Genomic DNA, 18,611 nt, shown 5'->3' on the forward strand with positions numbered 1-18,611 from the left:
AAATATTCTTAAAGTGATATTAAAGTCTTATTTTCTAATTTAAAGAAATAACATACATGTTATATTTACCTCCTCTGTGCAGTTGGTTTTGCAGAGAGCAGCCCAGCTCCTCCTCTTCTTGGGTCCCTTGCTGGCGATCCTGGCCCCTCTTTCCTGCCGGGTGCCCCCACGGAAAGTAGCTTGCTATGGGGGTACTCAAGTTGAGCCGCTGCTCTGTTTTCATTCACACACTGAGCCGCGGCTCGGCTAATCCTCCCCCCATCTCCTGATTGGCTCACTCGCTGTGATTGAGAGCAGTGAGAGCCAATGGCTCCCACTGCTGTCAAAAGCCAGTCAGGAGTGCGAGTCCCCAGAAAGGCAAGTCTCTCCTTGACATTGCTTGATTTAGAGGGGGATCAGGTAAGTATTAGGGGGGCTGGGGAGAGCTGCTGCACACAGAAGGTTTTTTACCTTCATGCATGCCTCTTTTTTTCGGGTCGGCAGCGGCGCCATTCATCTTTTTTTTTTATATTTTAGCGTGGGGTTCCCCTTAAAATCAATGCCAGACCCAAAGTAGGGGGGACCCCCACACTGTTTTTTTCTCAATTTGTGTTCAAAACTGATGACGTGCGATTCAGATGAAATATAGAAGGAAATGAACCTGGAATTCGCAGTGCTCAGAAAATGCACAGGATTCTTTTCAAATTTGCACTGAAATTGCACTGCCGTTGCATGGCAGATATGTGAACTGGCTCCATATGGTTTGCATGTCATGGGAAACTGGTTCAAAATGCATCCAATTCGCATATATGTAAATGGACCTAGCATCATATACACGTATGTATACTTCATGCTATCTTATGGTACTTTTGTGTATGGGGCACAAATCTGTACTTGAGTGACAATATTTACATAGGATCAAACATAGGGATTGCATTATAGAGAGGAGTGGGGAAAGTGAGTAAAGACACCAGAGGGTACCTTCTACTCAGCATAGGGGTCTTTACAATTTCAACCCCCCCCCCACCTGCAGACCCCCAGAACCACCAGGCCAGGGTTGGGGAGGGGAGGTCCTTTTTCTCATCAGCATGCTAAGGTACCCCCTTATGTTGAGAGCATGTGCCATGATACAGTTCAGAACCTTCATCCCACTCACTTATCTGGCCTGCCAGGCTGCAGGCTCTTACAGGGGTCTACTATGGTTTTTTAAGGGGGTTTCACATGCTTTTTTTTTTGTTTTCTTTTTGTTGTGTGGAGTTCCCCCTCAAAATCCATTATTTAAGTTAGAAATCCAACCCTTAATTTAAATTTTTTTTTGCTTTTGCACATGTTCCCCATTGCACTGACCAACCCCATGCTAATTGTTTGATGATCCCTTGCCTGTTGGCCTAGAAAATGGGCATTACTGTTTTTTAAAGTTCAACTTAAATTGGGTTCCTGTTCTTGGGTTCCTATTCAACACCCGAACTTTAGTCAAGTTCTATGAAGCTGCTTGGAATCGAACCCCGCTCACCTCTTATGAGGACACCTCACTACAGGAAGCAGGAATATACTGTAGCATGGGGTTCATCTTACTAGCTAATATGTAAACCTGGAATATCTGGTTTTGGAGGAGTTGACCTTTAAAGAATATATGGTATAAATGTACAGATCTTGCTGCATAAATGTGATGCAGTCTTAAGTAAAATCAAGAACACAATAGGGACTTCTAATGGAAATGAGTGTAAAAACATCCATAAATTAAAAAAAATCCCCGTTCTGTTTTACAATGAAACAGAAATACTGATGAGACCATACTGTAATAGTAGACTTCTTGGTTTTCCTTTGGGCTTGCATTCTATCAACTGATAAGCAGTCTACTTTATTAACATAGTAGAAATGATACTGTGCCACAGGATGTGTCTAACATCAGCTGAGAAACAATGTGTGCTCTGACAGAATCAGGCCAGCTCATAAAGTGAAAAGCATAACATAATAAATAAAATTCCAGAAACCTGAGCATGTGTACTACAGGTCTGCCCTCCTTCTAACTTTGTTGTTGATGTTGGCAGGCTGTGGGCTGTGATCGGCAGCTTGGGAGCAATGCCAAAGAAGACAATTGTGGAGTGTGTGCCGGAGATGGGTCGACTTGCAGGCTGGTGAGGGGACAATCTAAATCTCATCTTTCCCCTGAAAAACGTGAGTATCTCATTATTGTGTAAACCTTTGGCCCCAGGATATTTTTATTCTTAAATTGCTTTACAGTAAAATCATTTAAAATTAAAATCCCACTGCTATAACATGTATTATGTATTAGACTCTGTGGTCAAATAAAGGTGAAAGAAGCATAGGTGATTTATTACTTGAAGAAGCTATAACCCCAATCACAGGGATATAATGTAATCTTTAACATGTTAATGTCATATCAGAAGTCATTTTCAAACATTTAAATCTGCAGCTTTCTATAAAATAATACCTGGGGATTCTGCTGTGAACTTCCTTCATCTATATAAGGTGACAGCGCTCTCCTCGTCTCCCAGGTGCTCTTCTGCAAAGGGAGACAATGATCTTGCCATTGTCCCTATCAGGAAGCTGGGCCAAATCAATGATGTTTAGTCATTGCTGAAGAAAATAGAAGAACAGGAGGCGCCTCTAAGTGTAATAAGTTCAGTGATTTATTGTATGCAAGTGGTAAACAACTAACAAGAAATAAAAGGGTAAATGCCTGTGAGTTGTTTACCACTTGCTTTTAACCGCCTTAGCGGTAAACCCGAGCGTGACTCGGGGTAGGAATTTTCTGCTATTAGCGGTATCCCCGAGTCACGCTCGGGGTGAATGGCAGAGCTATGCAGACAGCGCAGCGGAGCTTCTCTTACCTTATCCTGGCGATCCAGCGATGAGCTCTCATTGCTGTGACCGCCAGCGAGATCTCCGCCGCTCGTCTGTCGGTAGGAGGACTTCCTAGTTCCGTTCCCTGCAGCAGCAATGCTGCATGGGAGCGGAACTAGGGAGGGAAATTCAAAAAAAAAAAAAAAAAAAACGTTACACATAACACATTTTATATTATATATATGCATATATATATATGCATATATATATATATGCATATATATATATGTATATATATATGTATATATGTATATATATATATATATATATATATATATATATATATATATATATATATATATATATATATATATATATACCTATATACACACACACACATATATATATATATATATATATATATATATATATATATATATATATATATATACACACACACACACGTATATATATATATATATATATATATATATATATATATATATATATATATCTATATACACACATATATAATATATATAGCGCATGAATTATAATCTAATCAATAATATAATTTTATTATATATATATTATATATTAAATAATAAAATAATATTATTGATTCAATTATAATTCACTTGTTTGTGTTTCAAATTTATCACATCTGGGATGTCTACTAGAGTCTTGTTTTGGTCAGGTTTAAGTCAGTAATTACTAAGAATTGTAGGCCTATAATACATAACGCCAAATTTCCATGAAAAGAATTGTACCGCTTTTGGAACAGAATTCCTGACAGAATCATACCGCCAGGGAGGTTAATAAATCACTTAACGTATTACACTTAGAGGCGCCTCCTGTTCTTCTAATTTTTCTCTGCAACTATTCGGGACTCTACTTCTGGTCCCTATGGATGGCTGCCCTTAGATGTATGGACTAAGATATACCGGACTATGTTTTTGGTGTATTCCCACACACATTTTTGTCATCCCATGCCCTGAACAGTGTTTGGGTTATTGTCATGTTCCGAACAGTTGCGCCTTTTCTTGTGTTTAGTCATCGCTGAAGCATATACATGTATATTAGAAGTGGCTGCATAAAGATTGTTTGCAATCAGCAGCACTGAAATGAACAATGTGAAGACAGCATTTTCTAAAAAAAAAAAAGAACATGGTGATTGTTAATGATATGCAGCGCTTTAAAAATCTGTACATAAGACCTTGACCTCTAATCTTGACCCAAGTTGAGATTAAACTTAGTTACCTCCTAGTGCTAACCCTTGTTTTGTGGTCTTGACTTCTGCTCACAGATTTTCTAGAGTTGACAGGCCAGGTATAACTTACAATGCCACTGTAAACTGAGACAAACTGAGACAAGGATCTCTCCACCGGTTGTAGTGGAGGGAGAAGGCACCTGTGCAACATTTTGTGCTGTAAAAGCATCATCAGAGAAAAGAACGAACACCGCTCACCAACCCGATGCATGAATATGTGAATGTGGACTCAGCCAGTACTGCTCCAGCCATACCCTCTGATATGCTTCGCCCCCCACAGCGGGGCTTGATCACAGAGGCACCTCTGCCTCTGTGATCAAGCCCAGGTGTGCGGGGTGAAACATGTCAGAGGATATGGCTGGAACAGTACTGGCTGAGGCCACATTCATTCACATATTCATGCACCGGGTTGGTGAGCGGTATTCGTTCTTTTCTCTGATGATTCTTCTACAGCACAAAATCTTGCACAGGCATCTATTCCCTCCACTACAACCGGTGGGGAGATCCTTGTCTCAGTTTGTCTTAGTTTACAGTGGCATTGAAGCCACATTCATCCACATATTCAAGCACCGGGTAGGTGAGCGGTGTTCCTTCCTTTCTCTAAAAAATGGCAGTTAAGTTAATCTTAACTTGGAAAGAAGTCAAGGTCTTGTGTACTACCCTTGGCCCAGGATCCAAAGAGCTCTCCAAGGATTCATTTGAAGACTAACACTTGTGCTTGCAAGTTTGCTTCAGTAATAAAGTATCTCTGTGAGAAGCATTTAATGGAAGCTGACATTCTCTGAACTTTGAATTGCATATTTATTACATGAGTGGCTGAACAGGTTCAATTTCCCTGCCAGGTAACTAGTATGCAAAATATAGCCACTTGCATTACACAGTATTGTGACGAATTACATTTAAACAACGTAATTCCCTAAAACAAGCTTTTATGTAATTTGCAGATGGGAGAAACATATTAAAATGCTGATAAGTAATATTGACATTATGCAAATTGGACAAAGAGTTAAATTTTTAAAGGAAACTTGTACTGGTCTCTGCTAGCCTTGATACTTTGAGTCACTTTCCTGGAACAATCATGCAACTAGCAAAGTCAGAGGAAAGTCAGAATTCCTAATACTCATACTTCCTCCAGGGCACTGACTCCAAAGACTCAAAAGTATTGAAATTAGTCTGCTAACATTTTAGGAGGAAAGCAACGATAGCTAATTTTAATACACATCTCTTGTAATATTTAAGAAATGCCTTTATTTCCTTGACCAGATTATACAATTTTGATTTGATTATATGTCTGTTCTTTCAATTCACTTATGAAAAACAATAACATTTCCCAGCACTGAACATATGAAAATAACATTATTTTGGATACAGTGCATAATACAAAGTTTACAGATTGAGGAAGACAATGCAAGGAACTTTATTCATAAATTTGGGAATCCCAATGGTAATTTATAATATCAGTGTGATTAAACTTACTGGGGTTTTTCTATTTCTACAATACCAGGCTTGGGTGCACAAAAATCCCTCTAGGAGCTTTTATGAGCATTGACTATTTTGGTGATTTTAGCATTTAACAGCTTATAATGACTAAATAAATAGCACATACTATACTTGGATAGGTTTTGTCACGAACAGCATCAATACAAATTACAACTGATCCTACTAATAAAAGAAACTATATTTTCTGTTCTACTATACTTACTTTTAACCTGGCTTTGAATTTGTTCCATAGATCCTAATTTTGGGTTGTACATGAGATCTTGCACACTCAAACAGAAAATTTCCAATCAAACCTACCAGCTAGCATGCAAAAAAAAGTGTATCCTTAACTCTTATATTTGAGAGCCTCCATATTGGAGCATATATGGCAATTGATAAATTAAGGGCAAGGTATGCCTGAAGGCAATTAGAAAAGAAGGGCCGCACACCCTGAAGGCAGCCCAGTTCTCCTTAAAGTGGTTGTAAACCTGAGATTTGAAATATAAACAAAACATGTCCCTCTATAGAGTATACATGTCTCAATTAAGAGGACTAAAGCCCCGTACACACGCACAGATTGTTGGCCGTAAATTGTCGGCCAACGTCCGATCTGCCGATTGTAGTCTTGTTAGTATGATGCTTCTGACAACCAACTGCGAATTTTCGGCCGAAAAAAATCTGGTGTGCATGCTATAAAATTTTTGTTGGCCAACAAAGAACGGCCGATTGTTCCTCAGTCAGTACAGATTTCGGCAGACAAAAATCAGATGAGCAAGACTGGGCATGCTCAGAGAAGAAAAAACACACTGAAAGTCAACCAGAACATGACATCACTTCTGCAGTTGGTTGTTGTTGGCCGACAAAAGTCCAGTGCAAGTCTAGAGCACATTTCAACCAACAAACAACACTGGACAAAAGTTGGCCGATCAGTTGGCCAACAATCTGCACGTGTGTATGGGGCATAAGTGTACGTTTTGTCTGCTGCTTCGTCCCTCTGCTATTAGCATGAATCACTTCTGAGAAGTTTTCTTGACACCAAGAGAAAATGGTGAAGGGGGAGGGAGCTCCAGCAGATGGACAGCCTCAGCCCTGTTCCTGTGTGCAGTGTATGTGTGTGTGTGTGTGTTGGGGGGGGGGTATCTCTTCGCTCCAATCAGCTCTCAGACCTCTCCTCACTGAGCTCTGCAGAGTGTATCTTCAACTTTACGTCTCCTTTTTTCCAAACTCTCAGACAAGCTTTATAATTTAACACTTTGAACAGATGCAGAGGGCTACAGATAGGCAGGCACAACTTATTTGTATTTGTTTCATCTCTACCAGTCACTTCACTTGGTATGTGTAAGGGTTTTCAACCACTTTAAAGGCACAAAGACACATTAGAATACCAGCAAGAGCAAAGGCATTCATAAGACCTTGACTTCTACCCAAGTTGAGATTAAACTTTGTTGCCTCCCAGTGCTAACCCTTGTTTTGGGGCCTTGACTTCTGTCCACAGATATTCTAACGTTTGACAGTTGAATGACAGGAGGCCAAGTTTAAACTTGACTTGGGCAGAAATCAAGGCTCTGTGTACTGCCTGGGCCCAGGATCCAAGTTGGCTCTCCAAAAATTGATTTGGAGATTAACACTGGCATTTGTAAGTCCCACAAGGTACCAACACTACAACACTGTTGTTAACGTAGAAACATTTTAGCCCATGTCACATTCACTTTAAACATTCATGTATAAACTCACATATGGTATAGTAATATAAATTAACTTTAGAATGGAAATATGTTAGCTCTAGTGGCTGTTGTGAGGAACTGCTGTGTGCTATAAACTGAAAGCAATTGATGTGGTTTTTCAAAGAATTGCTGAAATGCCATAGAAGAGAATTTACAGCTCATTGCTCAAATCATATCTTTTGTAGAGATCAGATTATTTTGCTTCTAAGTTCACTTTTTTCTCAATTTTTAAACACCTCAGTGTTGAAGTCATAAAATATAAGGTCGTGCACTGTTTATGACTCCTTTGGGATGAAAAGAACGGAACTGAAAAGAAAAAAAAGTGCCAAGACTTTTCCTGAAAGAAAGGAATTAATCCAATGAACAAATCTGCAACACTCTGAAAAATTGGACATTTGGCAGGCTTATATTAATAACCAGTAGTGAGAAAAAATCAGCACGCCTGTCTTTCACCTCCTGTTAATAGTAGGGTTGAAGAGGAGTAATGTCTATCTATCTCTAGATGCCAGTATCCATTACAATGCTAATGGTAGCTGTATGCTATATTATATACTGTATACCATCATCTACCTACAGCTTTCATGTCTGGCACATAATTATCTACCACAGTACAGCTAAAAAGTACATTTTCTTGTCTACCAAACTATATTTATTTATTTATTTTTTTTTAATTTGGCTATAAAAATGCTTTGCTTAAAAAATATGCCAATTGGCAAAATACCTAATCTATGGTTCAAAAGTTCAGATACTCACAGAAGAACTGTCAATTGTTGTTCTGATGAACTGTTTTATCTCATAAAGGAGTTGTACATCTGTTCAGTCAGTCTTGTGATTAAAACTCGCCTTTACTTCCTTGTTCTAATTTCAATAATATTGCTCGTTCCACTCTTCTACCACACAGTCACAGAGGTCATTTTTTTTGGAAATGCCTTTGTTTTGGTAAGCAGCCTGCACATCTACCTGTCTTGCCTAGGCAAGAATACCATTACCCCCGCTGTGCATAGCCTCTTGGAATACTCATATCTCACATCTCAGGCGGCTTTAGGGCAATGTACAATGTACATCGGTTCAGCCAGTCTTGTGATTAAAATGGACCTTTCCTCCCTTGTTCCAATTTCAATAATATTGCTCATTCTACCCTTTTTTCATACAATTGCAGATGTAATTTATTTTATTTTTTTTGGAAAACACCTTTTTTGCTGCTAAGCAGCCTGCACTTCCACCTTTTTGGGCTGAGCAAGAATAATGTTTCCCCAGTTACACACAGCCTTTTGGGATATTCATCCCAGAAGGCATTGGGACAATGTATAACAATTTGCACATGCATCGCCATACATCATCAGCAGGCCTTCTACAAGAAGCAGAAAGAGACAGCCAATCACTGATGTCATAAGAAGAGAAGATGGTGTCACGGGACCTGGCGTGCATCGGTAGATTACAGCAGGACAATGTTGGTTTCAGTGGGCATGTGAATGTGTTTATTGAGGGTAACCCAGGAAATAGGGAAAGAGAGTTTAAATAAAAATATTAAAAACAGGTCTTGAAGTTCCTTTTATTACACCTCTGCAAGATGACTACACCTTTTCCAGTTTAGCTTTTAAAAACCCACTCACTAGATGTACAGTAGATGATTCAGCTGATTCTTTGCCCACTGAGCAGGCTGGAAGCAGAAAGGGGGGACAGGTAGATGCAAAGCTGAACCATGAAATAAGAATGTCACCCACTTGTCTGTACAGTGGGGCAGAGCCGGTATGTGAATTGCAAGACTAGCTGAATATAATTTTGCATGGCTGGCACAGCTCACATGCATGCATTTCAGCTGTTTTTACATTTTTGCCTTGAGTTCCACTTTATAGTCTCAAAGATATTTTTTGGCAAAAAAACAAACAAAACAGAACTGAACAGAAGTATTTTAGAGTGGGAAAGCATCAGCACTACCAGGAAGTTTTGAATGCTTTGTAGATCAGACCAATTTAGAACAGCCTAGGATTTGTAGTAGTATTAGGGTATGTGCAGTTACATCTTTGTACCAGAACTTTATACATATTCTTAGTTTAGATTTGTTTGCTGACAGGTTTGCTTTAATTCTAGTACTAGCAATCCCATAATTTGTGCTTTCAAACTGTCCCATTGCATAGACTATGCAAATATCTTAGTTTGCTTACTTTATGTAGATTTAGAAACATAAATCAGTAAGGCTCCGTTCACATGTAGGCGTTTTGGGGCGTTTTTGGGGAGTTTTTCTGCTCTCAAAACGCCCAACAAGACAAATCCTATTCATTTCAATGGCCCCTGTTCACATCTGAGCGTTTTGACGCTGTAAGCAAAACGCCCAACGCTCAAAAAAGTACTTGAGCTTCTTTTTGGGCAGATTACAGGCGTTTTCCATTGGTTTCTATTCAATCCAAAAACGCCTGCACAAAAAACGCCTGTAAAAACGCCTGTAAATCGCGGTAAAAATCGCGGTAAAATCGCGGTAAAAATCGCGGTACAATCGCGGTAGAAAACGCTACGCTCAGGTGTGAATGTAGCCTAAAAAGAAGAGTCAGTGTTGTAGGAAGATGTTTTGCTTCAATCAATTGTATCATAATGGTGGTATATTTGTAGATATCCTCTGACTTTAAATATGTCTAGAACACAATATGAAGACAGAAAAACAGTAAAATAGTTAAATACTGTGACATAATTGCCCTGACCCCATTCTTTAAAGGTTACGTAAAAGGGATCTCATTCTGCAATGATGATGTTGGAGGAAATGGGCACGACTACTAGAGAACGTATGGTATTGTAATATTGGCAGGATTTCCTTGTTAGTGCAAGAAAGGATGACATTATAGGTAACTGGTAACACAAAGACAATAACAGCTGGACCTAGCCCTAGCACTTCCTCAAATACAGAGGACATTGCTCAGTGTAAAAACTCCTTTCCCAAAATGTATAAAAAAAAAACTTTAACTATGAAGATAAATTGTGAAAGTACAATAATATGCTTTCTTAAATCAATTACCAATTTCAAAAGATGTAGATTGTTGATAACATAAGACTGGCATAGCTTCCAACTTTACATTAAACCTATAAAGTAGAAACTAAATTTTATGCTGCATTATTACTACTTCAATGACTACTACTATTAAGAATTAGTAAAAATATCCTTCTATATGTCTTACATGTATGATGAGCTCTCAACTTCATTATTATTATCATTATGGAGTCAACTTATTCAATTCCACATGGTCATTACATTTTTAAGGGTTCTTTACAATGCTAGGATGTAGCATCAACTTTGCTGTTGTTCTTCCATTTTATTGTGGTGCCAATTTTACAGTTCATAAGATATGTTACTTAAGTTGGTACTGAGATTTAGCGTCCCGTATCTTAATGCTCACTCCAGGGCTATAGTATAAAAGGTACGGTCACACTCTTTAGGGGCATGGACTCTTGCAGAGGAAAATAAATGGCCTTGACTTTTTCTTTAACAAAACATTACAAAATCATTGATGAAGTAGATCAATTATATAGGAGAAAACAGTTTCTTGTTTACCTAAACTGTAAAATATAAATGTTACCAGCTAATAGAAAGACTGAGACTTGAGGTGAGCAATTTGATTTACTGGATTTGAGATGAATTGGGTTTGTGAATTTATTCACAGTTAATAGATGTCTTTGAATATCAGCCAGTTCTCTAGCTTTCTCCAATATTTTTTATTATATTATATTTATAAGAGACTTTGTTACAAAGTAAGCTTGTCAGTATGGCCTCTTTCACACGGGCGTTCCGTATGTCCGTATATATCACCCCATCTGTTTGCGGGTGATATACGGACATAAGGCATGTCAATGGGATTGCGGATGTCAGCGGATAACCATCCGCTGACATCCGATTTGCGTCCTTTCAGTTCTGTTCCGTTTTTTGGAACGGAACGGAACCCTATTTTTCTTCCATTTAAAAAAACGGAAAGGACGCAAAATCGGATGTCAGCGGTGTCATCCGCTGACATCCACAATCCCATAGACATACATTATGTCCGTATATCATCCACAAATGGATGGGATGATATGCGGACATACGGACCAGATGACACAAGTGTCATCCATGTCAGTAAAAAAAAAAAAGTGCCGGAGCGGATCGAAATACGGTCCGCTCCGTGTGAAAGAGGCCTATGTGAATTCTTTTTAGTACATGTTGATTGCTTCTCAAAGAATCTACAGCATTTTTGCAACTTTTTGATACTAATCATCAGTGGCGGCTGGTGCTCAAAATTTTTGGGGGGGGGCGCAAAAAGAAAAATGTAATAGGTATTGCTTTGCGTCAAAAAACGCAGTAAAAAATTGCGTGACTTTGAAGTCATGGTACAGGCATGGCACAGGTGATGGTATAGGCATGGCATAGGTGATGGTACAGGCATGGCACAGGTGATGGTACAGGAGATGGTATAGGCATGGCACAGATATGGTATAGGCATGGCACAGATATGGTATAGGCATGTCACAGGTCATGGGACAGGAGATGGTATATGCCCCCTTTCAATGCAGAGACCAGCGTACATGCCCCCTTTCAATGCAGTGACCAGCGTACATGCCCCCTTTCAATGCAGTGACCAGCGTACATGCCCCCTTTCAATGCAGAGACCAGCATACATGCCCCCTTTCAATGCAGAGACCAGCGTACATGCCCCCTTTCAATGCAGAGACCAGCGTGCGTGCCACCTTTAATGCAGAGTTCAGTGTGCGTGCCCCCTTCAGTGCAATGAATATTGTGCTGTGCCCCCTTCAATGCAATGAACACTGTGCTATGCCCCCTTCAATGCAATAAACACTGTGCTGTGCCCCCTTCAATGCAATAAACACTGTGCTGTGCCCCCTTCAATGCAATAAACACTGTGCCACCTTCAATGCAATGAACACTGTGCTGTGCCCCCACAATGCAGAGTTCAGCGTGCATGCCCCCTTTAATGCAACTGTGCTGTGCCCCCTTCAATGCAATGAACAATGTGCTGTGCCCCCTTCAATGCAATAAACACTGTGCTGTGACCCCTTCAATGCAATGAACACTGTGCTGTGCCCCCTTCAATGCAATAAACACTGTGCCACCTTCAATGCAATGAACACTGTGCTGTGCCCCCACAATGCAGAGTTCAGCGTGCATGCCCCCTTCAATGCAACTGTGCTGTGCCCCCTTCAATGCAATAAACAATGTGCTGTGCCCCCTTCAATGCAATAAACACTGGGCTATGCCCCCTTCAATGCAATAAACACTGTTCTGTGCCCCCTTCAATGCAATGAACACTGTGCTGTGCCCCCACAATGCAGAGTTCAGCGTGCGTGCCCTCTTCAATGCAATGAACACTGTTCCGTGCCCCCATCAATGCAGAGTTCAGCGTGTGAGCCCCTTTCAATGCAGAGCGCCACAGCATTGTCCCCAATCACTTCAGAGCACCACAGCATTGTCCCCAATCACTGCAGAGCGCCACAGCATTGTCCCCAATCACTGCAGAGTGCCCACAGCATTGTACCCCAATGATTGCAGAGTGCCACAGCATTGTAACCCAATGATTGCAGAGTGCCACAGCATTGTCCCCCAATGATTGCAGAGTGCCACATCATTGTACCCCAATGATTGCAGAGTTCCCACAGCATTGTACCCCAATGATTGCAGAGTGCCCACAGCATTGTACCCCAATGATTGCAGAGTGCCCACAGCATTGTACCCCAATGATTGCAGAGTGCCACAGCATTGTACCCCAATAATTGCAGAGTGCCCACAGCATTGTACCCCAATGATTGCAGAGTGCCACAGCATTGTCCCCCAATGATTGCAGAGTGCCACAGCATTGTACCCCAATGATTGCAGAGTGCCCACAGCATTGTACCCCCATGATTGCAGAGTGCCACAGCATTGTACCCCAATGATTGCAGAGTGCCACAGCATTGTCCCCCAATCAATGCAGAGACCAGCGTGCATGCTCCCTTCAACCCAATGCACTTACCTGGCGGCGGCGCCTCGGCTATCGGCGGCGGCGGGAAGATGAGCGGCTTCTCCCTCGTCCTCTTCTGCGGCGGGAACCGGTGGGCGGACTCTCCTCTTCTCTGCGACGGGAACCGGCAGGAAGGTGAGCGGCGGTGAGCGGCGGTGAGCGGCGGTGACAGGGAGTGACTGACGCACGCACCGGTACCGCCCCCATTGCGACGTCAGCGATCGGATGTCCTGGATGATGATTGGTCCAGGCTGGAGACTGGACCAATCACAGCCAGGACATCACGAAGGTGGGGGTGGCCAAGCGATCTTTCCTGCGCCTAGGTTATGCCCCCAGAAGGCAGCCAATCGGCGCCTTTCTAGATCGTAAACAACACCCCCCCCCCCCTTTAGCCGGCGAACCGATTTTTTTTTTATAACTTTATTGTTCTTTTTTGTCATTTTTTTTTCCTTTTTTTTAAGGGGTGGCGCCCTGGCGCCCCCCTATGCATGGGCCACCACTGCTAATCATACTAGCACATTAAGAAAGGCTTACCTTGAAACGAAGCCCTCCAGCAGCATGCTGTCACCGCTGCAGATGCTTCCATCTTCAACTGATCTTTCTTCCAGGTTTGCAAGCTTGAATGGCTGAGCCACAATGCACGCGGGAGTCTCGGCCATTACACAGAGCTCTGGAGTGACATCACCGGCTGTTGTTCACTGGAATATCTCCTATACGGTGCACATTTAGAAGATATTTACAGTAAATTGAAAAGATTTCCTCCAAATTTAGTGGACCATTTATGTTTTTATACAAGGTCATGCTTTCTGCCCCTGAAAGTGACTCTGCTACTGCAAAATATTCTTATTCCTTATAGTAAATACTTACCTCTTCCGCTTTCTGTGTTGCCAAACACCACTCTAATGAAGAGAAATCCCCCCCACACCCCTCCGCAAACAGTATCCCTGAGGAAACCGAAACTTCCAGTCAGGAGTGTCAATCTTTTGTTTTCCCTGCTGTAATCAGTTTTTCCTCCCACTGAACCCTATGTCCTGCTACTATGTCCAGTTTTTTTTTTTCTTGCAGACGCTTGAAAATGGGGCATAGATTAATCTTATCTGAGCTGTTGGAGGCATCACAATTAGTACAACAAATTAAATTTAGCTGCAATTTAGTTCAGCTAATCCTTCCTCATATTTGAGGTCCTCCATGTATCCTATTAGTTTGGTCAACTTTCCCTAACTTTTTACAGTGCCACAAAAATGAGGTCTTACTAATAAACCAGGTCACACTGTTGTTAAAGAGGAGCTTCAGCCTAACACAATGGTGGTTCTGCACCCACTCTTCCATGCCACCATCTTTGGATATCCCTCACATGTGCAGATTTGCTGGAGGTCTCTGCCAAGCCTTTGGGACCCAGCAAAGACCTGTAGCACATCTGTCCAAACTCTGGGTATTCCCTCATTCGTACCTAGGACCTTGATATCTGTGAAATCTGCGTGCATGTGTGGAAATTCCCTGTGTGCATGTAGGTCTATGCCGCCGTCTATGTACATATATTATCCAGTTGTGGAAGCAGAAAGGGAAAGAGCCAAGAGCAAAAGAATAAATAAATTATATTAATGGATGTCGATCTGTTTTAACCGGTTGCCGACCGCTGCAAGTACATATACTGCGGCGGTCAGCCCCGGCCAGACAAAGTGACGTACCGGTACGTCACTAGCCTGTCACTTCCTTGTGAGCCAATAGCGGGCTTGTTCCCTGGGAAGTCTGTGCGTGTGACCGGCGGACCCGATGTCCGCCGGTCACTCGCGATCGTCCGCCGTGAAGGGAGAAAGTCAGGCGGCTGATGTAAACAAGCCGCCTGTCATTCTCCCCTGTGTAGGAATGGTGATCATACGGTTCTACTATGTAGGACCGTTGATCACTGTTCCTACACCAGTAGCCATGTCCAATCACAGTAAGAAGCACGCCCCTAGGGACACACTTAACCCCTCCTTCCCCAATAAAGTTAACCCCTTCCCTGCCAGTGTCATTTTGCAGTAACAGTGCACATGTATGTAGGTGAGTAGTCTAAAAAAGGCTACCTATAGCGCTTGCTTTAAAAATCATATAGTGAAAAGTGCATAAGTATTTCCAATAAATGTATAAAAGATCAGGTGAATGTGTATAAAGGTTATTATTTAGCAGCTGCTATAGTTAAAGCTAGATTAGAAGTGAGTAGTCTAAAGGGTAGGCTACCTATAGCGCTTGCTCTAAATACATGTAGTTGTAAACACAAATATTAAATTTTTATATGTAATAATAGTCCAATGAACGAAAGAAATCTTCAATGAAAAAAAATCGCCAGTGAAAGTTCCAAAGAAGAAAATGTGCAAACAATTCTGTATAAACGGTGGTTCTTCAGTGCAAATTACTTCTTAAATAAAGTGCAGGTGCTGTGTGCAGTAATAAATCCAAGTGATAGTGGTAGAATTCAATCACTCACCAGATGTTGTGGGTCCTGTGTGCCTTATAGCACCAGGACCTATTCAGACTTGTATAGCCTCCTGGGCTAAAAACGATCTTTCTATCTTGCTTCTGTGTGAGTAGGGTGATGGGGTCCCCCTCCGTATCCTCTCCCCTCACCAAGCCAAGGTATATGCAAAAAATGAAGCTCCAGATGGTGTATTACCTTTTAAACTCTTTATTCCCAACCGGGTAAAAGTGCATACATGCAAAAAAGGTTTTTTGAACTTCAAAGCAAAAGCAGGTAAACTTCAAGTAAAAAAACGAAAAAAAAAAAAAAACAAGATATAACCAACACTTCACGCCAAAATAGGCCAAAAAATTGGTGCAGGGGAAGTCAGTTAAGTTTCTGTCCCAATTGCAGCCTCGGGGGCCGCTTGTGACTGTGTGAGTACGGTGCAAACCGTTCGGTGTGGACGCTAGCTGGAGAGCTTCCGACTTGCGTTCCACCCCTCACTTACGTCACCACGCTGTGCGTTCCAAACTTACGCATTTCGTCACTTCCTGTGACGTCAGTGCATATGTATAGCACTGATTACTGCAGTAATATCACTGGTAACCCCAAAAGAGTCAAAAATGTCAGTCAAGGGTCCGATCTGTCTGCCGCAATGTCGCAGTACCGCAAAAAAAATCACAGATCGCCGCCATTACGCGTTAAAAAAAAAACACCAAAAATAACAGAAATCTTCCCCTTAGTTAGTAAACGCAATAACTTTTGCGTAAACCAATCCATTTTTTTTTTACCAAACATATGTAGCAGAAAACAAATTGGCCAAAAATGTTAAAAAATTTTGATTTTTACATTTTCTTTTTTTTTGTGAATTTCATATAAAAAAAATGTGAAAAATATTGTTATTTTTGCAAAATTGACGGTCATTTTTGTGTTTATAGCGCAAAACGTAAAAATCGCACAGGTGATCAAATACCACCAAAAGAAAGCTCTGTTTGTGGGAAAAAAAAGGACGTCAAATTCGTTTAGGTACAGCGCAATTGTCCGTTAAAGTCACGCAGTGCCGAAACGCAAAAAAAGCCCTGGTCAGGAAGGGGGTAAAATCTTCCGGGGCTTAAGTGGTTAGGTCACAAAATTGCAGGTGTTACCCAGTGTGCAGGGTGTCAACAACTGTATGCTATGTTCTACCCATTTAATATAGCACTGTTTATACAGAAAAATGATGCTATCACAGGACAGTCAACTGATGAGAAAATACTCCTAGAACACAGCAAACACTGTACTGTCCTCTCGTATACAGCATTCCCTTTTATGGCCTTCCTTTAGCAATGTTTCCCATCTATAAGCATATGAGCGTAATCTTACATCAGCTTAAAAACATTACAAATGAGTCAGGCAGCCGAGGCACTCAACGTGGTTGTGTCAGGTGATAAGTTTGATAAATACTCTGCCTGCTTATTGATACGGCTCCAGAAGGCTCAATGCTGCAAACATGGGACTTGTCAAACAAAATATTTTTGTGTTTTATGCAGTGTGACATATGAAGTGATTGTTGTAATTAGCTTGTCTGGGACTCCCAGAGCATTTATACGTAATGTCCAGTACAAGAACATGTGTTAATATTCCTGCTAACAGCACACATTTGTGTATCCTGTAGTTTGCAAAGTGAATTTGGTGGACAAGAACTATACTGGCTTTATAAATGGTCTGTTTTGTATTATTACAGTACTGTATTATTTAGAGGGATTTTCCTGGCAGTTTTCCATTTCTTAATAACAGGTGCAAACAAGATTTGAATTAGTGAGCTAAAATTGTCTGTGAAGACATTTTCTATAGAGAGGAGTGGAGTTCGGATTCGAAATTGGTCTGATCCCAGTTCGCTCAATCCAAACCCACAGGAAACTGTCACATGATCTCACCCAGTGCTGAGAAAAGCTCATTCAGTGCTCAGAACTAAAATACCAAACTCCCACCCGGTCCTGATGTCGGCGCCGCCATTGCCGCCAATCATCTCCTGTCAGTGTGCCAGGAAACCAAACAACACGAAGATGCACGTAAAATAAAGAAGTTTTTTAGGGAACCAACAATAAATGCACAGCAAGAGTGAGGAGTGAAATTAGGAACAGCCAGAAGTGGGTAGTCATCCAAGCCGAGATCGAGTCTAGAAGCAGGTAGTTATCCAAGTCAGGGTCGAATCCAGTAGCGGCTAGTCTGCCAATGCCGGACCGTCTGCCGATGCAGGGTCATCTGCCAATGCGAAATCAAGAGCCAGGAAAGTCGTCAGCCAAGCCAGGTCATGCACGGATGAACACGGAGTACAGAAAACTGCTAGCAGTGATGCACCTTGGAGCACAAGGGCAAGGACTGCAAGCCCTCAGGTGACATATATAGTCAGGTGTGCAACGTCATCACTGAGCGACACCCAGGCAGCAGGCAAGTGATGATGCAAACAGAGTTTATAAGAGACAGCAGTCTGCACATGTCCAAGATGGCTACCAACAGAAAGGCAAGGTAAGACCTTGACATCTCCTGCAGCTGAGATATATGATACTAGCACTAAAGCACCACTTTTGCCTGTCTGACAGTTGCATTGTGCAATAAAAAAAGTAAAGTGGCAAGCTGGCACCCCTAGAATACTGGTACTGACTTCACCCGCCACCAACCTCCCCAGGTAAGCCACTACTCCTATGCGTGTGCTCCTCCTGTCAGGTAGGGCAACCCCCAGCAGCAACGTGGGCCAGTAAAGCATGGAATGGGTGAGGGTGGGCTCTCACCTTAGTTAAATGTACCCCAACACATAAGGACACTGAACTCAGGGCAGCTGTCCCTCCTGCCCCATCCCCCAGCCCTGGTCCTGATTGCATTCCCATCAACCCAAGGAGGTGTGAGCAAGAGAGTCCCTGCCCCACAGCTGCATGTAACAAAGGGGCAGGTTAATA

General features: G+C 41.7%; 1 protein-coding gene across 1 annotated transcript in view; it reads left to right on the forward strand.

The window, feature by feature from the left end:
- Positions 1–18,611, forward strand: part of ADAMTSL3 (ADAMTS like 3) — a 730,739-nt gene that overhangs the window by 475,194 nt on the left and 236,934 nt on the right. Inside the window, exon 7 of the mRNA XM_082255626.1 lies at positions 2,031–2,157. Within this exon, the coding sequence (XP_082111752.1) occupies positions 2,031–2,157 (127 nt within the window). The remainder of the gene's footprint in view (positions 1–2,030; positions 2,158–18,611) is intronic.

Source organism: Pelophylax lessonae, assembly GCF_965119305.1.
Source record: "Pelophylax lessonae genome assembly, chromosome: 4".
Lineage (NCBI taxonomy): Eukaryota > Metazoa > Chordata > Amphibia > Anura > Ranidae > Pelophylax > Pelophylax lessonae.